Raw genomic sequence first — 24,665 nt, 5'->3', positions numbered from 1 at the left:
CAGAATGTCAATTAAGAACTGATACATCACTTACAATTTGGGTCCTTAATTAAATGGGCAATGTGCGCAAAATACACATCTGTTTATTTCTTGCATTTTAACAACTAAAGAACTTTCTTGTTTGGATTTAGAAAAATGTACAGGTTGCCTTTTGATTTATTTTTTCATTTTTATAAGAATGTACATTTCATTTGCAGTTGTTACATTTCACTGCACCCGCTTTTCACTACTTTTTATATTCAACATTTGGATTAACCTGGCAGTTAATGGATTGTGAAAATTAATGACCAATCATGAATCTTGTTAACAATTGCTCTATTGTGTGAGTTCAATTACATTCCTTTGTGTTCTGCAGTTTCTATTAAGGTGCTATTGCATGAGCTAGATCAAAAAACTAACACTTTCACTTTATTAAGCAGAGAGACAATCGCGTTTTCCATACAACAACAAATTTTTTTTTTAACTCAGACTTAAGTTCTACACAGGGAAGGCAGTGAATGAGCTACATTTTATAAAATACGATTGTAATACCTTTTAAAGACAATGGGAACCATTTAATGTTTTGAAAAGAAGGAGCCAAGGGCAAATAGGTGAGTTTCCTTTCCCATCGAAGGCATAGTACCTCTGTCTCGTTTTTTTTAGGGTCGAGCCTGCGAGTGTATGCGTTAGCGCATGCGTCTCACATTCGAGACACTGTTCTATTCAGTAAAGTACTTGGAGCCCCCCTGTCGCTCATCATTTGTTGGTTTGCGTGGTACTCTTCTTTCCAGCCTCATAATTCGTCAAGGCATGTCTGGCATAATTTCCATTCCGCTGTGAGGTGCAGAGATCAAGCACTAATTGATGTCAACTTAATTAGTGCCCCTCCACTGCTCCAGATGTGATTGAGGTACTATTTTGTTCTATCTTCCAGTGCCCCGCAAACAGAAGGCTTGTGACTGGTAAAAATGTGCCAAGCAGGACAAACAAAATTGCTAAGTTTTATGTTTTTTACTCTAACTTTGTTTTATCTTGTTAAGTTGTCTTTCTCAATTTCCACTAATTTTTTGTTTTTGCTCGTGGGCGCTGTTGTCAAAAGATGACAGTTAACTTGTTTGAAATATGTGAGACCCATTGCATTGCATTGCAGATGTTTGTTTAAATTTTGGAACGCTTTTGATGGCTGAGTCTGAATCTATGACTTCAGCCACTGGGCCACCAGGTCAATGTGTCTGAAGACACACATCATTCAAAAGGGCTTTGACACCTATTTTTCCTGCCAGGGACTGCCATGCGAGGCCTAGTTGATATAAGGAGAAATCGCCTAGTGCACCACAGCAGTTAATGTTTTTATTTTTATTTTACAGAAATAAATGTTCACTATTATGGTTTCTTTATTTGAAACATACAAAATGCCAATCAGCTACCATTGGCAGCCCCACCCCCCAAAAAAAAACCCACCAGAAACATGTGTTCATTTCGGAACCCCTGCTATATACTGTAAATAGGTATGGGGGATATTAAAACAAACAAATAGGTTGTCAAAAGTAGAATGCATTCCTGAAACTAAAAATCTCAAAATCATGAGAGGTTTAACAAGGGGGGGGGCAAGTGTCTGGAAATTATCTCTAGCAGTATAAGCCTTATGAGTTCCCCACATACCATCTTTGGTTGGATCTCCATTTTCATCATCATCATCATCATCATCATCCTTTGTTTGGTTGTGTTCACTGATGAGTTCTTCATCTGCATCTTCCTCTGCCTCAGTTTTGTCTTCTGGTGTCTCCTTATCTGCCCCATAGGCTGACGATGTGGCTGACATTGATCTTTCCCTCTGCATCTCTTCATTACATTGCTCTTCACTTTTCATTTTGCTCATCATGGTCTCTACTTTTGGATCTCCAAAGTCTTCATCATTTGGGTCTCCTTTTCTTTTTTTTGGAGGAGGTGAAGGCTTTTTATCAAGACCCATTGCAATAATGCACCTGAAAATATACAAATGTTTACAGGGTATGAGCATTTTTCTTGTGTAAGAGGGAGAATGGGTATAAGTGTAACTGTGTCTTGCACCAGAACTCGCACTAAAATTACATATTTATTGTCATGAACAAAGATAAAAAACACCTTTTTCAGTCGCTTTCTCTATTTCACATTGAGCATAAATCTTTCTTCAAGAGTTAATTTAAAGTTGCTTAAAGACTGTTCACATATTTGCAGAATAACTATGCCCCAGAATAGTGGGGGTATCTAGCTGTAGACAAGAGGATGTGGCTATCGAAAGAGGTCTGTGCTTCACTCCTGCAATGCGGAGCCTTACATTGTGTGGTATATATTATGATCCTACGGTGTCAGGCACCCACAGGCATGTACAGAAAGATGAGGCTGCAAGGAGAGCACAGCCAATGTGAATTCGAACCTTTGGAACCATTAGAAATTGATAAGGTCCCACCAACACTAATAAGTGACATACATGCTGCATTGCAAAGGAAGGGAACCAACAGAAGCAAATGCCAACACAGCTGCCACTGGCTAGAAAGACACGTTACCTATACTAAGAGGCCTACACTGGCTTCCTTCGGCAGTAAGACTATAATTCAAGCTAGAGTGCATCACATTTAAAGGCATACAAAGCCAACTAGCTAAAGCAAACTCAAATCTCGCCCATACTAAAAGTACTGTTGCATACTTGCACGGGCCAGGATGCTGTTGACATCCAGAAAGTACAATAATATATTTTCTGTATTAAAAGACCTACACTGGTTTGTACCAGAAGAATAAATTTCAAGCCAGCATGCTTCATTTTCAACGTTATAAATAATCAACTCCCAGAAGTTTCCTGAGCTTCTCTCAAATTAGAAGCATCAATAAGCTACGACTGAAAACCTAAAAAATTTAAATGTTGCATTACTGCCAACCAATGGTTCCCTCAAGCAGCCCTTCTCTATTGGCCTCGCTGCCAGATGATCGGAGATGCTCAAAAGGTGACCTCAATTCCACAAAGGACTTAACACAATCTGTTCAAACTTTAGATTTAGAGTAAACTTCATACAGAACCATTTTTTCCTTTTCATCCCCAATCCTTTGTTACCTTTCTCCTTTGATCTCCCTTAGTCCCTCTACAGTTTTCTGAACTATCCCTCCTCTAGGAATTATCTCTATCTTTATTTAATATTATATCTTTCCTGGCTCAGAGACCTTCCACAACCATTTTTGTTTGTCTTCCCTCCGTACTCATGAACCTCTTCTGAGCCACTCCAGAATCCTCATACTCAGTTCAATTTGGCTCCATTCTGATCTAATTAACTATTTATTTCCATTTGAACGTCAGCTGCATTTTTTCTTCTTCTTCCTTTTAATTAATTTACATCTTATGCCCCTCCACTCTGCTGTTTATCACAATGACTTATCTTAATCTACCCTTTCCCCTTTCTCTACTCTTCAGTCATTATCTACCTCACTCTCCCTCTTCTCCAATTTCTCACCACTCCGTTACCTCTCCTTTCCACCTTCTCTCTCTTTCTCTATGAATTCTCCACGCTATAGCTTTTTTGTTTGTTTGTGCTGCTTTTCTTGCCTCAATCCTTCCCTTTTTTCCCCTATTTACTTTTTATAGCCCCTTGATGTTTAAAGCCAACAGAATATATCACTCAGCAAATTCCTTCCTTCCGAGCTAAATCGGTAACAATTTTTATGCTCTCCCATCCACTTTGGTTTCATGATAGTTCTTTATAAGAGATTGCTTTGCAAAACCAAGTTGTTCCTATGTACAGAGTAGTAACACCTTACCAGATGATGTGTGCTATGAAGAGTGGGAGGAGCTGGTAACAGCTCAGGCTTTGAACAGAATTGACAAAAGAAATGTATATCTGGCTTCAAGCTAAAGAGCAGAAATCAGAATTCATGCACCATGCTTACTAGTGGTGTTTATATCTTCGGACCTTATTACCCAGGTACTCATAGAATGTTCAAGCAAACTTTGAACATGGTTGTTAATACTCAACTCATGAGATTAAGCACTCAGAAACAAACAGAAGAGTTTTAATTCCACGTTGTCTGACGTGAGACCAGACTCGTGAGACTTTCTGATTACCGGCTGGGGAAAGTAGCCTCTCCTCTTTTGTTTGAGATTCTCCAAACCTGTATTAAGGAAGGAACTTTAGAACAGAATGGTTACATGCAAACCCCCTTGACCAAGAATAACCCAGGTCCTCCAATATTCAGTCCTGAGCAGCCAAATAAGGAGTCTTTCTCACCAAGGAAAAAGAAGCAGTATATTCAGGACTACTTTACTCCTTTAAAAAGAAAAAAAAATACCTATTAGTTCTTATCCTTAAAACACTGATCACTCCCTCTTGTTCAATCATCAAATCAAGATTTGGTCCCTAATCATGGTATTGTTTACTGTTTTAAGTCTTCATCTCCAGAGAGGGAGATTTTACATATGAAGCTCCCTTCAGAAAATGCAGTTAGGCGTACTATGTGCCACTAATTGGCTAGCTGCCTCTTTGTAATGTGTCTCCCTCTTAAGAAAACTCTGGGGCTAATTACCTAATTGAAGAGCCTGCCTCGCTCAGTCATGATGACAATATCTACAGATCAACTTTTATGAAAATACACTTCTATAATGGAACGTAGGGCCTCTTTTATTCATACAACAGCAGTGGAGGAAAGAACTCCTAACTCTTTATGCCGGAAAGTCCAATTTCTACGCTGTCAACTCTTTCCTAACCTCAGATGTAGATCATAAGGTATGTAATGCGATCCCGTCTGAGGCCAACATTACCTCTTTCTGTGGTTCTGTGGGTACTAATGGAGGACCCTACCATATGTGGGGTGGCATGGAGGCCTCCTTTCTCCAGAGCCGTCAGTGGTGAACCTCCGCCTGTCAGCAGCTCCTGTGGCCGTCGTGTCCACTTTCACTGTGTATTTCTGCCATGGTGAAAAAAATCCATATAACTTTGAATACTTAATGCATTTGTACCTGTAGCATGGAGAAGCTCCTTCGATGTTTACAAATCTAAAGTATCCATGTTTCCCTCCAAGCCGTGCACCTTTTCGATGTTTATATTCACAGCAAGAGCTTAATCGGTCAACCTGTATTCCATTGATATAAAATGTGAGGCTAAAAGGGAACCCACGATGTCTTCTAGATGTGCACTGAAAAGTCTCTGTGAAAAAGAGAAAGAGCGCATAGTTACGAGGTATGTACTTTCAGTGGCTTGAGCTTCACGTCTTAGCACCAGAACGCTTTTAAGAAATTGTGGACTCTATAAAAAGCATGCAGAAATATTTAAAAACATAAATGTGCAAGTACCTAAACAAATCAATAAATAAATACATAGCCAAAATGCATGGTGCACAAAAGCTCATTTGGCTGTTTGGCATATCCTGTTTGGATATCAGTGACCTGGAAAGGAAAATAACAAAAAACAAGCACTGTCTTGCGTTCAGTTTGCTTGAGTTGCAGATTGTAAGCAGAGAGATAAACTTAAGCACGATTCAGTTCGCTTCTATTTACTGTAGGATTATTCCACAGCCTCATATTCTGTGATTGCATATAATTTAAATGCTAAGAAACCGAATGCACACACACTGAAAACAAAAAGATGTTTGAATTTGAGGTTATATTTTGTAGCAAACACGGTCCCCACATGGTAGCAGAATATCATCACCAAAATATATTTTAACAGAAATACGTGTCCTAGGCATGCTTTACAAAAATAATCATGCCAATGGAGTTAGAAATACAACATCTACAGCCAATGGGAAGATATTTTCGTAAAATATATTTAGGATTCAATACTTCTGTTAGACATTATTTTTACTCAGGATTTCTGACATACAACCCGAAATCAGCCGGTTTGTGGAGACTGGCTTCCAGCGCTGGAATTGGAAAAAATGTACTCCAGAAATCCATAAATAGGTGGTTAAGGAATGGCAAAGGAAAGTGGGTGGGGTCACGAGGGAAAGAGCTTGAAATATATGGCAAGTCAGCTTACACATTTATTTAAACAAATCTGCTGCAAAGATATTGGCAACAAGGCGACTGTGACAGCAAATTCGTTCTATCTTACTTATTCGGTCACAGAGGCTGCATTTTTAAATATTTTACAGGAATGAGTCACCGGATGCAGAGATTTGTGTGTCCAGCAATGTAAGGGGATTATAATGGCTGTAAAATAACTCTGGTAGTTAAAACTATTCTGAGAGAATGCTATTTTTTGTTCTTTAACAGTTTTGTGTCATGAATTGGTATAGTGTTAATGTGACTGCTGCAAAGCACATCGTGTAACATGCATATCACAGATTTGTGTTTTGTGTAGATAAGTGGGCTACTGCTTTTGACACATAGGTCATTTTTTTACTCCCAGTTCATAAATTGCAATCCTTCTAATACAGCAAAGTGATGTATTAATCGGCATCAAGGACCCGCATGCAAACACTGTTGCAAGATTGTAAGACTTAAAGATAATGAGAGCCAAACAGGCATCACTGAATGTACATAAACGAATTGAGTACACTGTTCCAAGGTATTGTCTTCCAACCTGTTCATTCAAACTACTCAAGTCACCTAAAGCATTTGCTTAGTAGAAGGAAAAGCCTTCACCCACCAACTTGGTGGCATGCTTCATCATAAGGCGTTGCTCGTCGGGTCGGCACTGCAATGCACAATAGGCTCCTCAAAGAGGAGCCTTTGCCCTAGATCTTTTTATGTGAAGATGCTGTGACACTTAAATCTCTATTGTGGATGAAGTGTAAGCGAAGTGTGAATGATTGGAAAAGAGGTAAAATTGGCTATAGGTACCTACACTATCACTTTACTAAAGGTTGTTGGGAGCAATGCCAAAATTAACAAGCATTTTCAAAGCAAGGTGTCTCGCATTTGCTTGAGTTAGAGCTATTACCGTTGAAAACTCCTTACCAGACTTTGATTGCCACACAATTTAAAAGAAAAAAAAAATGCACCGCGATCGCGCTATGTAAAATGCAGTGCGATCGCGCTGCGTGGAAAATAAACAGATAAAGTATTCCAGAAACCATGCTGAAAACATCGAGCCTCGTACGTTTTTAGTAGTTTACCGGTGCTGTGTAGGTGGGCTAAACATACCAAAATGCCTGCATGTATGTTCTTAATACTAACAGACAACAATTGGTCTGCATGTTTCACATCACTATCAGTCCCTGAAAATCTATTGGCATTTCATCAGGACATTGACAACAAGAACCTAATCCTTATTTAAAAATCTACATATTATTAGGGTTATTTTACAATAGAATGTCTCTAGACTTCCTCTGCAGGTGACCTGAGGCACAGAGAATAAACATAAGATAAGTAATCCACATGGTGAAAGTAAATGCATTGTCACTGCTGATGGTGGCGCCATGCACACACTCGTGAGCCAATGTGTGGTAACAAGGCATGCCATAATGTGGAGTGCATAAAGTAGTGAAGTCTTTCCTATACTGTGAAAATGCTCTTACTCTCCCTGAACGTAGATAGGGCCCCTTAGGGTTGCGTGGATTGTGCAGCTCTTATGTTTCTAATACTGCAAATATAGATAATGGAAGGGTATGGTTTGTACTCATAATGTTCTTAAGACAAACACACATAGCAAAAAAAGACGGATAAAGCACCACTGATCGAATTCCATCACGGCTCATAAAAGGTATTGGCAACTGGAGACATGACTAAAATCTACAAGTCTTGTCCCACATATGATAATTCCTCACGGTTGACATACAACGTATATCCAATGTGCTTTTCTTGAGTGTTAAGATAGTGTTCACTCCTACAGATTGGGCAAGGCCAAAACAAAACATACCACAAGACGAAAGGCTGTGAATAAGGTCTTTATTTACGAACTCATATATGAACTCATTTATGAGCTTACATATTATTGAGTAGAAGAGTAGCCCTAGAGGTCAAATGTAGGTGCTGGAAATTAAAACGACTGTAATGACATTATATGCTAACATTAAAAAGGAATAATCCACATGTGCAGCACTAGCTGTGGAGCTATTCTTCAACTCAAAAATATGTAAGTGACCTATTAAGGTGGACATAAAATGTGGAACATGCAGTGTGTGTAGGGATACAAAGGCATCTTCTGACATGAAGATAAGGTGATTCCATGATGAACATTGTACACTTTAGTTGGAAAGGTTCAAAATTGTCTATTCTTTGGGATGTGCATGTGGGCACTTCATGCATGGTTTGCATGCAGCAGATGTCTTGTTCCAACTTGGCTGACCACATAAAGAGGTCGGTGGACCTGTGGGGCTACAGTTACGTGCTTTGGTTGATTCTGGACAAGGATTTAATATACTCTCCATTTGATTAATAGGTGTGTGAGGTGGACAATAGCGTCCTGAGGAGACCCCTTAAGTTAGTCAGGTCGAAATGGCAACAATATTCTCCCATATGGTTAAAGATGATTTATGAGTTAAGGGAGCAGTCTTGACATACAGGATACCTGATGGACTTACCAGCCTGGCAATACCATTGGAAAATGTATAATGTGCCACTGTAATTTGTTGTATATATGTGTTCTTCTATGTTTATGTGAGCACTGTGTCATCTGTTTCACTTCTTCACACAGTTCTCATTTTGTAATACATGATCAATAATTGGATTTAATAAATATTCTTATAAGATGAATTCAAAATAATGTGTCCAGCATCTCTATCTGAAGTGTGCTTTCTGAAGCACTAGCTATACAGCTACAAAAACTGGTGCTCAATTAAATTGAGAATTATATATTAAGTGACCAAATAGGAGTATCAGACTCACAGACCATTTGAGTTAGAAGCCCTGATTAAAATAAATCCTATGTGCTTATTGTCATATGTTGATTGTATTCACCCTAGTCCCATGAGCGTACCAGGTGGTCCTTGTTGTTCGAGCTGATTGAGCACCAAGCCACAAACTTGTCCCAGCTGCAAGCATATAAAGATTTTTCCAAGGGATGCATGGCTTCCAGAATAACATTTACAACTTTGAAAAGAAGGTCAAAGACACTCAGTTGCCACCACTCAATCTACAAGCATGAAGATGGAGTGTGCAAAGTTTTGGGTGCAGTATCCTGCCCTGGTGCTGTTACAGGAGAGCCTCTCAAAGAGGCAGCCTGATTGGAGGACTGATACTCATGCCCATTATTTCAATACCATACGCTCTATGCCCAGTACTGAGTCACTACGATCACTAAAGCCTGGTCAGTCCTGATCTTCTTGAGGACTTGGGGCAGGAGTGGTATCAACAGAAAGGCATACAGGAGTCATGAGTTCCAGTCCAAGTGGAATGAGACCCCTAGCGAGAATGGCTTTGGGAAACCCCAAATCACAGAAGAGCTGACCCTTCTCATTCTCAGTGGTGACAAAAAGATCAAGCCAAGGGTCTCCCCATTTGTGGAAGAGACCATGCATCACCTCCAGGTGTAGATGCCATTAGTAGTCTGTAAGATGTCAATGACTGAGTCAGTCTGGCTTTGCGGTCAGAGGTCCCACTAGGTGTTGCATGACCAGGAAGATGTTGTGATATTACAGGCACATCCAGAGGTGCAGGGCCTCCCAGCACAGGCTCCACAAACCCAACCTACCCTTCATGTTGCAGTACCACATGGCAGTAATATTGTCCTTGAACACCTGAACCAGCCTCCTCTTGATGGATGGTAGGAAGGCTTTCAACATGAAGAGGATAGTCCACAGCTTAATAAGTGTGATGTGGAGGCAGGTCTCCACTGGAGACCTGAGCTCTCTAATTTCCTCCTCTCACAGGTGTCCATCCCAGCCCAGAAGCGATGCATCAATTACCACCTTCAGCCCTGGTAGGGGAAGGTAGCGTGGGCTGCCACTGACCAATTCATGATTCAGCCAACATCACTGCAGATCTCTTGCAGTCTTCTCCAAAATATGAACCTGATCAGAGAGATTCCTCTAGCCTTGTGCCCACTAGGTCTTCAGATCCTATTACAGAACCCGCATTTGCAATCTGGTATGTTTCGCCAGCAGGATGCAGGCAGCCATCAGACCTAGCAGCCTCAGAGTCAGTCTCACTGAAATCCAGGACTAAGGCTGAAACATTGGGATCAGAGCCTGAATGTCCTGGACTCTGCGCCAGAGGGTAGGTACAAAACATCACGGTGTCCAGAATTTCGATGAAAGGGAGTGTCAAAGAAGCAGTCAGGTGTGACTTCGGCATGTTTATAGTGAACACAAATTAATGTAGAAGGGTAACCATAATCTGGAGGTGGGTGACAACTGCTTGGTGCAAGCCCACTTTCATGAGATAGTCATTGAGGTAGGGAAACACTGGCTCCCTGACGTACAAAGATGAGCTGCAACCACAACAATCCCTTTTGTGAACACCCAAGATGAACTGGTGAAGGCAAAGTGGAGTGCATCAAACTTAAAATATACTAAGCCCACTGTGAACTGCAGGCAACATCTGTGGGCCTGGAAAATTGAGATACTATGGTAAGCCTCGTGCAGATTCAATGCTACCACCCAGTCTCCAGGGTCAAGGGCAGAGAGGACTTGGGCAACAGTGAGCATCTTGAACCTATTTTTTCTCAGGAGGGCATTGAGAGGATGAAGGTCTGAACCAGAGAGGAGGCCTACTTCCTTTTTTAGCAGCATAAAGTAGCAAAAAATAGCAACCACAACCTACTTCTGTGGCTTTTATGGCCAAATGAACCTGTATTTCCTAACGCAACTAGGACAGGTAGTCCGTTGAAAGCCTTTGTACGGACAGTAGCATGGCTGGTGGTGTTTCCAGAAATAGAAGGCACAGTGCCGCTGAACGATTTACAACCCCAACTTGTCTGAGATGACAGCCTATAATTCTGGTAAAAAGTGGTGGATTCTGCTCCCTACCAGATGGCAGTGTGCTGACGAGAGAGTGCTAAAGAGTTTTCAGGGGTGCGGTAGCCGGGGTGTTGGTCGACTGGACTGCATGTTGTCTCTGGGGTCCACAAGATAAGTGGGAACCTCTCCTGTGACCATGAAAAGTCTGGGAAGCTTGCTGGCTTTGTGGGTAGGGCTGATATGGGAGATGGGTCTGAGGACCCATACTATAGCCAAGGAATGGGTGAAAGAATAAAAGCAACTGGTGGGGCGGAGCGGACAAGCACAAAGAACAAGCCATGATACTACTGTTTTTAAAGGGCTCCTGAACTTCATCTGTTTTCTAGCCAAACAGGTTAAAGCAATCAAAGACAATGTCCATGGGGTTTGCCTGGACATCCCCTGAAAATCACATGGACCACAACCAAGTGTAACAATGCAGAGCCACTGTGGAACTCATAGCCCTGCCAAGCAAGTTTTTGGTGTTCAGCCCACACCAGAGTATGAACTTTGCTGCATCCTAGTCATCAATCATGGCTTGCATGAGCACCGAGCAAGCCTCCTCTGGGACCATGGGCAGCATTTATGCCTTCGAATCCCACTGCACATTGAAGTGTCATCCCAAAAAGTAAGCTGTATTAACCATCTGCAAGGCTAGGTTGGTGGAGGAAAATATTCTCTTTCCAAAAGTCGGCAACCTTTTGGACTTCCTATAAAGGAGAGTAGTAGGGAAGGCACTGGGTGGACTTTGGCTGCCAAACGTCGGGTCCCCTGATGCAGGAGAGTGACAACAGGCAATCTGGTGGTTGATTGGGACCCCAAAAGAGGGTTTGACCAGGCCCCCAGGAGCACATCCATGAGGGCTTCTGTAAAAGGGAGCAGGGGCTCTGCACTGGTTTGCCCCACCTGAACACCTCTGTTAAAACATTAGTTTTAACCTTCACTGGCAGGAGCTGAAGATCAATGACCTCAGCTGCTCGCCTTTTGGATACTGCAAAAGTCGCACCCTCCTCAGTGGCCAAACTAGGTGGAGTGACTGGACCAGTGTTAGGAGAGGTGGCTAAAACACACAGAACTGAAGCTCATGCAGAGTTTATGTTAGAATATCTAAGGGCAGGAGTGATCCCTAATGGACTCAGAGTCAGAAACATACCCCTCCTATTCGTAGAAATTAAAGCTTTTTTGGACAAATGGTCACTCATCTCCAACAGATGCTCGAGAGACTGGATGCTGTTAATTATTGAGACTGTGCGCAAAATAGTGTCTTTATTGATTAAAGAGATTGAGGAAATAGAAGAGAAATTAAAACAGACAATGCCTTAGAGGAAGCTAAGTAAAAGTTGGAGGAACGGTTGATTGAGTTTGAGTCATTTAACCAGTATCTAGTTAAAAGGAAAACAGAGAAATTAAAGAAAGATATTAGATACTTTACTGTTGAAAGAACATACCCCTATCTATCCGAAGGTTATTATAAACAGTCCAACCAGACTTTTCAAGAAAAACAGGATTGGACATTGAAAAAGATAGTTACTTTTTCTGATACATCTGATTCAGAGGGTGAGGGAAGTTCACATTAATTTGATGCTTTCGGAAACAGACTGAATCAAGTAGACCAAACATACACAAATACTTGTTTTTTTAGGCAACAGGAGAAACAACTACAGACCCAGACCCCGTTACAATCGGGGAAACAGATTTGTAAGTTTGGAACAACCAACTCAGTTCTTACAAACCATACGTAACCAGTACTGGCGGGATTAGAGAATATTCCAATATTCAATTTAAGTGCAACAACTTTAGATTCCAATATGCAAAGAGTTTTAACAAAAGGACTTTCCTTTGTCCCGAGCACGTATGTTAATAAGTTCAAACTCTTGAAAGATACTCATGCTTTTTTTAGGAGGATTCGGCTTAAGAAATATTTCAGAACATCGTCTTTACTAATAGAAGAGAACAAATCTGGTTTATGACCGGTTTCTCTGTTAACTCCGGAGATTGAATCTCTGGGACCAGAAGTTTTGATCTTTGAAAGAATAGTTCTGAAGAGAATGACTAATATGTTGAAATTTATCCCTAAACCGCGTCATAATCTAGATAAAGATGAAAAGCTTGCTTTTAAAAAAACTAAAAGAAAACAAGCATATCATTATTAAACCATGTGACAAGGGAGGAGGAATCACGGTCTTTGATACAGATCAATATATTAACAAAATGTCTAGTATGCTCCAATGCAAGGATTTCTATAGGAAGATACCTGTCAACCGAGAAATGTGGATTAAAAGCATGAGAAAAGAAATAAACCACCTAGCATTGCAGCAAGATGTAATTTGCCGGAAAGAATTTGAATTCCTCACTCCCAAAAATACCCGATTACCAGTTATTTATGGACTACACAAAATCCACAAAGATCTTAACGATCCCCCTTTACGACCCATTGTATCTATGACTGGCTCAGCCATTGAACCATTGTCAAAATATGTTGACAACTTCCTTAATCCATTGGTCATAGAACTCCCTTCTTATGTTAGGGACACAGGTCATTTGATCTCTAAAATAGAAGGGATACAGTTCAATTGTGAAACTGAGATTTTGGTCACTATGGACTTAGAAGCACTGTACACAAACATCCCACAAGAACAAGCTCTCAAATGTGTCAAACAGAGTTTATCAGGTATGGAACCTGATTGCTAAAAACAATTTATTGGTGACTGCCTTGAGACAGTTCTTTACAACAACTACTTTGAATTTAATTCGACCATCTTTCAAAAAGTCAAAGGAGTCCGTATGGGAGCAGCATGTGCTCCCAGTGTAGCCAATCTATATGTGGAACTGTTTGAAACAAAATTTATTTACAATGAGGTCGCCCCTTTCTATGAGAACATCACAAGGTGGTCGAGATACATAGATTATGTTTTTTTGTGTGGAAGGGAGAATTGGAACAACTACAAGAATTTTTCACCTGGCTTAACCTATGTGACTCTAACTTGAAATTTACCATGAAATGGGATCGAAATCAAGTAGAATTTCTATATGTTTGCATTATCCATAAAGATGGTTTCCTTACAGTATCTCTATATGTTAAACCCACGGCTAGAAACACTCTGTTGCACTATGAGAGTTATCACCCTAGTTGCCAGAGACACAGTATCCCATTTAGCCAATTTTTGAGAGTGAGAAGAAATTGCACACAGATGAGAGATTTTATTGAACACTCTGAGGTCCTAGCCAAGAAATTTTTACTCAGAGGTTATCCTCCCAAATTGATCAAAGGTTCTCTAAAAAGAGCTAAGTACTATGACCGCCAAGCGATGTTTCAAAATAGCCAAAAGGAGGCTAGCGATAGACTGGTTTGCTCTATTCGCCACTCAAATATAAATGACAAAATCAGGAAAATCATCAACTCACAGTGGCATATCCTCAATGTGAGGTCAGATTTAAAACCACTTGAAAAAACAATTTTTGCTTTCAGAAAAAATGGTAACCTAAGAAACATCTTGGTCAAGTCAGGCATAAATGCTCGGAACGAACCAGTACAAAAGTCCATTCTTGGCTTAGAGCCCATTATGGGCAACCACAAATGTGGTAACTGTGGAGCATGCAAGGGTGCGATAGTCTCCAAAAGCATCACTTGTAATAACAAAAATATAGATTTAAGGAATATGTCTAATTGTAGAACTAAGAATGTAGTGTATCTAATTCTTTGCCCATGTAAGCTGGGCTATGTAGGCGAAACAGCAAGAGAGTTCAGATTTAGGCATTATGAACATTGTTCAGCGTTTAGGGCTCAGAAACATAATGCTCCTTTGGTATCCCATTGGTTAGAACACAAACACAACAGAGAGGGCATTAAATGGACGATCTTGGAGAAGATTGTGTCTGGTTCCAAACAAGATGTTGATAGGAAAAGGAAAAAACGCAAAGTCTTCTGGATTTTCTTTCTGGATACTTGCCAGAAAGGTTTGAATGAAGAAATACCTAGGCAAAATGCGATTAGAACTTCTTTCTCCCTGGTTCAGTAAAGGACGTCCTTATACATCCTCTGCCTTCCTTTCATTTTGTAGTTGTGTAGTATAGTAGGTTTTTTTGCTGCTATATGCGCTTGTTCTTGAACCACCTATATCCAGTCAGGTCCATATAAGTGTCATTCTAGCGAGTATTTCAACCTTTTTATTGTTCATAATTTTCTTAATTTTTGTTAGCATACTTTTTCTTTGTTGGCTCTTTGGTTCAGTTTTTATTGTCCTCTAAATAAACAATACTATATTCTGGTATGTCGGTTTTTTGTCTTTAGACATCATATATGAGGTACTAGTCCTTCATTCTCATTGGTATATAGTTTGATCTAGCCAAGATGGCTGCCAAAGTAGACTATGTCTGATCTAGCTTCCCGTTTTTAGATGTCCGCCGCATCCCAAACATCTTGCTTAGCCTTTCGACATTGAGTCCTTCTTTTCTTTCAACTCCCGTCATGCTGCTCCATGAGAGCAGAATTTAAAAGGAGGGGAGTTCGCTGTGATACGAGCATATGTATATCGAATGAAACATTGCTTTGAGTGTGACGTACATTTGTTGCACGCTTTACAAGTAAGTGAAATGTATGAAAGTGTTCCTGCGTTACGGGACTTGTTATATTCTTAGACTTCCATCGATCCCTTCTTCTCGTATGCAAACTCAATCCAAACTGTTTAATATGTTTTGTGTTATAACTTTTTACGTGGCATTCCCGGAACGTGTTTAGGAAGGCCTCAAAATGAGAAGTAGACATTTGAGTATGTTTTGCGGTTGCATTTACTCGATAAGGCTCATTAATGCACAATTATTATTGTAGGCATACCATCCTTGTACTCGTTTTGTGCCGGTTGGTCTGCTGGGGCAAACTAGAACCCTATCCTTTTCTGTGTTACAGCCCGCTAGAGAAGATACTCAGTAAATCAGCGTGGATGAGACTAACGATATTGGATGTACTATTGTGTCTTTGGTACAGAATTGAATGAGGCCTTGATGAAGGTGGCTTTGACAATTATAATACACTGGGATGCACCGAAATGCGCACTGGCAATCAGTACCAAGGCTGTTAGAGTGAGCAGTATCAAAACTGCGCTGGGACTTGGCAACTGGTATCAAGTTTGAGTGAGCAGTATCAAAGTATCAAGGCTGTCCAAGCGAGTAGTATCAATACTTCACTGGGACTTGGGCAAGCAAAAATTTAAGACACACTTGCTGCCGACTGAAAAGACATTTTTTCATCATGGTTCTATCCTGACCTAAGGAACACTAAAAGTGGACAAAGATTCTGATGAATATTACTCTGTTATATCAAAATTATGTGTAAAGCAGTAAACAATTACATTTTGAAAGACTAATATAAGTAATCAATTACAACAAAATATGCAGGACCTACAATTCGTATAGGCTGAAAAATTATATGTTAAAGTAAATCTTCATAATGATACAATTTATTTGATTGAAGATTATCTGTTTAGTGTGTTATCATTTAAATGTTTTCTGAATTATATTTGTTTTATGTGTTGTCTGGTGTGTGGCGGTCCAGACTTTGTGTTGTATTGTTACTAGCAAGAATTTGTCTAATGGTAGATGTCTTTGTCATAGTACATTTATATTTTAGCTTTGTCTTAATATTATAATAATAAAGTTGAAGTTTTTTCTATTCACTAGTATTATTTATATTTATTGTTATTTATATGAATGTAGGAGAGTTGCTCGTTACTTAATAGCCTGCTGGCCTCACCAAACTCGTCATAGCAGTTTACCTGACGGGAACGACTGACAATATCATCAGAGGAGTTATAGGTCAAATTCAGCCGGGGGGCAGGGGCACCACGTCCAAGCCAGAGGTTTGCCGTGGCCTGGTCCACCCCAATTTTAACTTCAAGTGAGGCCACTGTTGTGACAGAGACAGACAATATAATCTGTTCTCTTTCTTCATGCAAATTTGGTTAAGGTGTTGAGGGGCTCATCTCTGGTGAGGGCCAATGGGCAAGGATGGGACTTTTGTCTGAAGTCAGCCCAGATCCAGGAACAAATCCAGATCACCCAACTGACATCATGAAAGGACCCCCAATACCTCTCAGCTCCCGGAGGCCAGAAGGCACACCAGAGGAAGTTGGTTTCCCAAAGATGCGGTCATGGCCTTGTAAAAACTCCTGAAGTTGGGTAGGAGTTGCTCTGGCTCCAGGAAAATGCAGGAGTCATGAAGACTGACTCTGACAGACTCTGCAGGTAAAGTGTGGGAGTGGGCCTAGAAGCACAGGAACAGCCCATCCAGGGACTTGGAGGGGAGCGGCAAAGTTGACAGAAGCTTCAACTTCTTCATTATCTTCTTAGACTTACCCAAAGATGATTTAGACTTAAAGGATAACCAGTCGTAGTAGCGACTTTTGGAGTGGGCCCAAGATCATCCACAGGTCCAAGACCATTCCCAAGACCGGGAGGGATGCAGGTTCTTTCATTACCACACCATGAGGAGCTTCATCTTACACTCTCGAATCGCCTTTGGCTGAATGGACAAGCAGGTGAGCAAGACTTAGAGTTGTGACCTGACCTCAAGCACCAAAGACAAGCCAAAGGGGGATCAGTCACCGACATCTGCCTGTGACATTTCCACAAGGCATAAAACCCATAGGATTTGGAGGGAACATCCTAGCACAACGGAAACAGGAAAAAACACCATGACAAAAGTCGAGAAAATGTTGGTCAATAAATGGTTGAGGTAGCTCCCAGGATCTATGACTGTCGGTGTTGAAAGAATGGGACTGACATTAGCACCCTAAGGTGGTGCCTATAAAGGCAACACACATTACATACATTGCAGACGTGATGACATGAAGCCAACTACTGTCATGCAGATGTACTGCTCAAGGGTTGCCAGAACAAGTCTGATACCATTGGAATATTCTTAGGTAAAGAATCTGTGGTTAGAAGTCTCTTTTGGAAACCCTGGTCAATCCTGACTTTCTCACTTGACCAAATCTTGTGATCCTAGGTAATCACAGTGCCTTCTTTCCCTTCATGATTACATTTGATAGAACATTGAAATACAGCATTTCAAGATGTGCCCTCTGCAAAATCCCCCCTTGTGCACAATTAAAAAGGCTATGATGTGGTTCCATCTATAACAACTTCATAGGCCATATATAGGAGCACAAGACATCTGACTTGGAGCTTGGTTCACGAAGGGCGACTGGGCATGGGACAGGGCAGGGGACAAAGAGTTCAACTTTTCTCCACAGTACCAACCAGCTATGACCTGTACCCAATCCCGTAAACCAAGACGTGCCCCTAAACACAGCAGTGCATAGATAAATGAGCAGATATACTGGCCTGCACTCAAGCTCTGCACCCAGCCTCCATTCTCCCAGAGAACTCAGACAGCTCTGTATTCTCCATTCAACAGGAAAGCGCTCAGAGCATTGCCTATGTGAGCTAGACTCTGGGGAAAATGGTATCTCACCTAGCCCCCTGTAGTTTCTTTTTTTTAACATCTCTTTATTGTTTCAGTAGGACCACATAAAATGGAACACGCCTGAAGCCTCAGGCAGGAACATGGGAATAGGAACATTCTTTACATCGTATATTCGGAGATAACATTACAACAACAACAATAAACTGTGCCACTAGTCAAGCATTCCGACTCCTCCCTTTGTGTCGGAGGAGGTGCAACTGAAAGGATCTTAGGGCCAGATGTAGCAAACTTTTGCGAGTCGCAAATGGCCCGAATCGCTATTTGCGTCTCCGCAAAATCGGCAATGGCATGCAAAAATCCAATTTCCGACTCGCAAAATGTGATGCAAGCCGTTACCGACTCGCAAAATTTGCGACCCCATATTGCGACTCACTAATAGGAAGTCGCAATTTGCGAGTTGCAAACCATATGCAATAGCAACTCGCAAATTGCAACTAGTCGCAAAAAAGCCCAGTTTGCATGTCCAATTTACCACTAACTCAGAGCAGGTGGTAATCATTACCAAAGTATAAAAGGGGACCCAGAAGGCATCTGGGTTACACAAGATGGCGGAGATATACCTGATAGCAGTGAGGAGGAGAGCCCACACAGCCCAGCAGAGGAGGAGGAGGAGCCAGAGACAGGAGAAGATTTACAGAACAAGGCAGACTCTTTTCCAGCAAACTGAGGAGGAAATATATGACAAATACAGATTAGCAGCGCAGCTATACTAGATTTAATAGAATTACTCAAACCACAGCTAGAATGCCAGACTGTGCGCAGGTGCGCCATCCCTATGCATGTGCAAGTGCTATGCTCACTGCACCTCTTGGCCTCGGGGAGCTATCAGGGGGTCATTGCTGTGGCAGGTGGGGTATCCCAAAGTGCACTATCAAGGTTCCTCAGGGCAATCTTAGATGCCTTACTCACAAACATGCCCCGATACATATACCTACCCAGGAATGAGGCAGAAATTAACAGCACCAAGTTAGACTTTTACCAAATTGCCAACTTTCCCCATGTCATAGGGTGTGTAGATGGGACACATATTCAGATATGCCCACCTGGAATATCTGTTCCGCAATAGAAAGTGTACCCACTCACTCAATATTCAGGTGGTATGTGATGCCCATTATGTCATCACTGACATGGTTGCCAAATTTCCAGGCAGTACTCATGACTCCTACATTTTTAGGCACAGTGGGATTCACCAACGCCTGGAACGTGGGGAGTTTGGAGACGGATACCTCCTAGGTAGAGCTGCATGCACCTTGTAGACATGCACACAGATCAATGTGCAAACCAACCACGACTTGCTAACAGTGTACGTTTTGTGCCCAACAGGTGACAGTGCATATGCACTACGGCCATGGATACTGACTCCGTACTTAACACCCAGCAATGAATGTGAGAGGCGATACAACAGTGCACATAAGAGGACCAGGAACTTGATTGAAAGAACCTTCGGACTGCTGAAAGCACGGTTCAGATGCCTCCACCGAAGTGGAGGTGCCCTCCAGTATACCCCCATAACGGCTTTCAAAATAGTTGTCGCATGCGCTATCCTGCACAACATTGCCACCCGACGTGGCCTACCTCTCACCCCTGCAGACCCAGATTCTGAGGATGAAGAGCAAGAGCAACCACATCGCCATCATGGGGATAGAAACATCGCAAATCAAGGAAGACTGAGACGGGAACACATTGCAACCCAATACTTTGGAAGGTACGTGCCAACTTCTACCATACTCACCAATAGAACAAACACTCCATGTGTTAAGTGTAACGACCAAATGATTTAATATGTGCAAAAACCAAACTATATACAAGGAAAAACTGTTCAGGGACTTCAAATGACCACCTGGCACGGGATACATTGCCATCATGGACAGTGTTTAGCTCACAGCCTACGGCGGGCTCGGCCAGCCTGGCTGGTACCAGGTTGCTCAGCAGTGCTCTGCCTTGTACTCCCACTCATTAGCACCCTGGTGTCACCAGCAGAGACACTGCTGACAGTGGAGTCCTCCTCACTGTCTTGTGGGGTGTCACTGTACCCCTGGACACCTGCCGTGCTTCCATAAGTTCTATTGCATGGGTGATCCGGCCCAGTCCCTGTGCCACATCACCCGCAAAGTGGCCCATGTCAACCTGGAGGCTGACTGTTCTCCTTGACAGCCCAGTTGTGTTCACTGCCAGTCTGACGATAGAGGAGGCCATCCTGTCCAGCCTTTGGAGCAGCTGGCGGTCCCTGCGCCGCGCACCCTCACTCTGCGTTAGCAGTCCAGCCACCAGTTCGCGCATTGACAGGGCTAGGTCACCAGTGTTGTTCCCAATGACCTCCAGTTGTGCATGCACATGCTGCATGCTGTTGGCATGATTCCTCTCGAAGCGCTGCAGAACTCCACTAATCCGCCCTAACTGTTGATTTTGCAGGTGCTGACCCCGTAGCAGTTGGGCCTCCGTTGGTGTTGTGGATGGAAGCCCTGACTCTGCCTGCTGCCCTGCTCTCCTCATCCTGCGTCACCTGCGCAGCGGTGGAGGCCCTGTGATGTCTGATGTGGCACTCCGGATTGTACCTGGTGCAGGCTCCAAGACCACTGTTGCAACAGGTGTTGCCAGAGAGGGGATGGTGTTTGTGTTGCAGGTGGGAGTGGTGGCTGGTCCTGTTGTCTCCTCTTGGGGCTGGCTGACCATTGGCACCTGGCTGCTTTGGCTGGTGGGGGTGTCTTGTGGGAGACCTGTGGGACATGGGGAAAACATGGGGAAAACACTGTCAGTGTCTACTATCTGTTAAACACTTCCTAATAAACATTTGCCTATGAAATGCCTACTTGTCTACATTGCCCATAATGCATCATTCTGGTGTTTGCTACTCTGACATGGAGCTATCTTGGTTGTGCATGCCCCTGTGTACATGGTGGGTGGGGGTATGGCATTGATAGGGGTACAGGCATATCACATGGTACTCACCGGTTGATGATCCAGGCTTAGAGGTGTCCAGTTCTCCAATTCCAGTAACAGCCTCCGGCTCCAGGGTCTCCTCAACCCTTTCCTCCAGGGGTGTTGGTGGTGGTATGGAAGATGGTCCCCCTCCTGTGCCTCTCATCTCCCGGAGCCTTTCTGCCACCCTCTCCTTTGTCCGGGAGCGGAGGTCGTACACCTCTTCTTTAGTTCATCCACACTCCTGTAGCTGACCCCTAGGGAGTTTACCTTCTCCTGGATTTCCTGCCAAATTCGTTTTTTTGTCAGAGTCTGGCACACTGAGGGCTGCCTTCCCAAAAAGCTCATCATGGTGCTGACAGCACTCATCCGTGAGCACCTCCAGCTCCTTCTCTGCAAACTTGAGCTTTCTCTTCCTGGGAGTGTCAGCCATGGTTGCTGGTGCTCTGTTAGCTGTGCTGCAGTTAAAAAAGGGTGTGGTCCTCCCTCCTCCCAGGTGTATTTGTAAACTTCCTGGCTGTGATGTCATCATCATGTGCCAGGAAGTGTTTTCCTGAGTGTTCTGGAGTGGTTTCTGGAGTGTTCTGCAGCACCTGCTTTCAATTTTCAGCACAGTCGCTATTTGCGACACCCACTCGCAAATTGCGAGTCCGTTTTTTGCGCGGTCGCAAAAAGCGACCTCGCAAACAGCGGACTCGCTATCAGCGGTGCGACTCCGGGTGCGAGTCACAATTTGTCCGCGCACTTTCTACCTGCATTCCAGTTAGCGACACACAAATTGCGAGTCGCACATGCTCGCAAATTGCGAGTCGCTAATTGTTTTGTACCTACATCTGGCCCTTAGTGAGAGGAGCGGTGTTAGGTGTCTGAGTACGCCATTAGAGTAATAGAGTGCTAGTATGATAGTAGAGGGACCACGCGCTATATTAATATGGGCTGAAGAGCAGGCTGGCGTAGGTTATGTTAAGTAGAGCGTCAGGGATGACAAGGACTTCCGCGCGTTGTACTGTTATTGGTATTGCCACTCGTGTAAGAGCTGTTGTGTCCCCAGCGAGAAACAACAGAGAAAACACCAACCCGGGTAGACCCAGGACATTCATCTGCATTAATGCCTGCAGGGAGTCTAAGGTGGACGAGTGTCGTCTCTTGCCTCCATGTTTACAATAAAGACATCCTAAATGTCAGAGCCACCCTGCACCAGTCCTCTATGTTGCAAATTGTGCAGCGTCTGGGCCTCCTCGCGAGATTGCTGCAGCACCACTCGTAACCAGCTATTGTAATTGGGAGTATGAGGTGCCTTCCAGTGGGTGGAAATTTGCCGCTTGAAGGTAATGAATGCCAAGTCAATGAACCTATGGAGATGTTTATCTTTTCTGGAGCGGTGCCACAGTCCCAGTAGACAAGACCCAGGCGTCGGCTGCAGAGCATGGGCAGTGATGTCAGATACTGTAGTAGTAATGCGCTGCCAAACCATGGATAACGGGGACAGCTCCACACCATATGATAAAAGTCTGCCAGAGGGTCTGCGCAGCGGGGGCACACAGGGTCTGACACAGGGAACATGCGCTTTATACGGAGGGGGGACAGGTAAGAGTGGTGTACGTAATTAAATTGGGTGTAATGGAGTCTGGCATTCCGAGAGACGTATTTAACAGAAGAGCGCGCAGACGACCATGCTGCCAAGGATAAGGGAGTGGGCAACGCCTCATCCCAGCACGATTTAGCGTGATCCAGTCCCTGGAGTGCCTCCGGTAGCAACGTGGAATACAGCCGCGACACCGCTCTCTGGAGCCACTCACCGAGAGGATCAAAGTGAGTATCTGCGACGCTGGGGGTTCACCGTCGATTGTGCCCCATGTGGTATGAAGTAGGTGATGCATCGTGCAATATGCCAGCCGGGATCCTCGTGTTCTCCAATAATTCGCTGAAGGTCAATAGTGTGTTGTCCGAGTAAAAGTCCCCAGTAAGAACAAGACCCGCTTCCCTCCAAGGGGACATATTGTGATGCGCTAGCAAGGTCCGTGCGTCAGGCAGGAGAGGATATAGTGGAGAGTATGGTGTGTGAGGGCTCTTGCCATGAACATAACGCAACCAACATGACTTCACGGTAGTCAATATGATGTTACAGTGTGATGAGGGGGAAGATTTGTCTGTCAGCCAAGTCAATAGTGGCAGTGGCAAAAGATCACTGATTAAGACTGCAACTGGGCAGCTGCATAAGACATTTCAAAGTTGGGGACACCCAAACCTCCCTCAACCTGTGGATATTGAATCGTGTTCGAGGCTGCGCGGCGTCTGTCTTTACCCCATATGAAATCGGTCACCATTCCCTGTAGTATCTTAGAAAAATGTGCATGGCAAAACGATTGGGAGCGCCGAGAAGTAATAGAGTAGGCGAGGCAGAATTAGCATCTTAGCAATGGATACTCTGCCCATGGGAGACAGGGGCAGGGCCCTCCAAAAGGGTAGAGAGCCCATAGTGGAGCGTAGAACTCTGCCCAGGTTGCCCTCCCTGAGGTCTTCCAGAGAGTGGTATATCTGTATGCCCAGGTATTTAAAGGTGGAATGACACCATGGCAGTTGATATTCCGGCAGTGCCATTTGACGGTCCGGGGGCACTGGAGACAGGGGGAAAATACAAGAGTTTGACTTGTTTACAAGTAAGCCGGAAATGTCCGCGTAGGAGTCCAAGAGCTCCGAAGCTTGATGCATGTCATCTGCATACAAGGAGATTATGTGATGTGCATGTGCTCTAAGATGGGCAGCCAAAGGCTCCATAGCCATGGCATACAGCAGCGGGCATCCTTATCTGGTGCCCCTGGAGATGGGAAATGAGTCAGAGATGATGTGCCCAGTCTTGACACGAGCCGTTGGGCCAGAGTAAAGTGTTCTAACCCATGTTATGAAACCCATGCGAACCCCATCACGGCAAGCGTCTGAAAAAAAAGTCCCAGCTCAGCGTGTCAAATGCCTTTTCTATATCCAATGACACGGCAATAGGAGCTGCATTATGTATTATGTGGATCAAACGCCTGATGTTCAGAAAAGTATTCCTGCCAGGTATGAAGCCCGATTGATCCTCGTGGATCAGGTGAGGGTTATAAGTAAGGAGCCTATTGGCCAGTATCTTCCCAAGCACCTTACAATCTGTATTCAGCAATGAGAGGTGATGGTACAAGTGAACGTCAAGGGGATCGCAGCCAGGCTTCGGGAGTACCACTATGAGGGCCTCTCGCTTTGAAGCTGGCAGTTGTCTTGCACTTCATCAAACACCCGAAGCATGGGCTGCAGTAGATGGGGTGGTAGAGATACAAAATATTCAACTGGGAGACCACCTGAGCCAGGCGCCTTGTTGCGGGACATTTGGGACAGTGCAGTACGAATTTCATCTATATCGATAGGACCATCCAATGCAGACGCCTGCTCCTGGAGCAGACGGCGC

At 43.4% G+C, this 24,665-nt stretch overlaps 1 protein-coding gene across 2 annotated transcripts in view; it reads right to left on the bottom strand.

The window, feature by feature from the left end:
• ERICH3 (glutamate rich 3) overlaps positions 1-24,665 on the bottom strand; it is a 325,653-nt gene that overhangs the window by 141,188 nt on the left and 159,800 nt on the right. For both annotated transcript variants that reach the window (XM_069232437.1, XM_069232438.1), the window contains exons 9-10: positions 4,961-5,147; positions 1,642-1,964 (exon numbers count right to left, since the gene is read on the bottom strand). In XM_069232437.1, the coding sequence (XP_069088538.1) occupies positions 1,642-1,964; positions 4,961-5,147 (510 nt within the window). The remainder of the gene's footprint in view (positions 1-1,641; positions 1,965-4,960; positions 5,148-24,665) is intronic.

Source organism: Pleurodeles waltl, chromosome 4_2, assembly GCF_031143425.1.
Source record: "Pleurodeles waltl isolate 20211129_DDA chromosome 4_2, aPleWal1.hap1.20221129, whole genome shotgun sequence".
Taxonomy (NCBI): Eukaryota; Metazoa; Chordata; class Amphibia; order Caudata; family Salamandridae; genus Pleurodeles; species Pleurodeles waltl.
The sequence above is the reverse complement of the archived record's forward strand: the minus strand, read 5'-3'. Positions and strand labels throughout refer to the sequence as shown.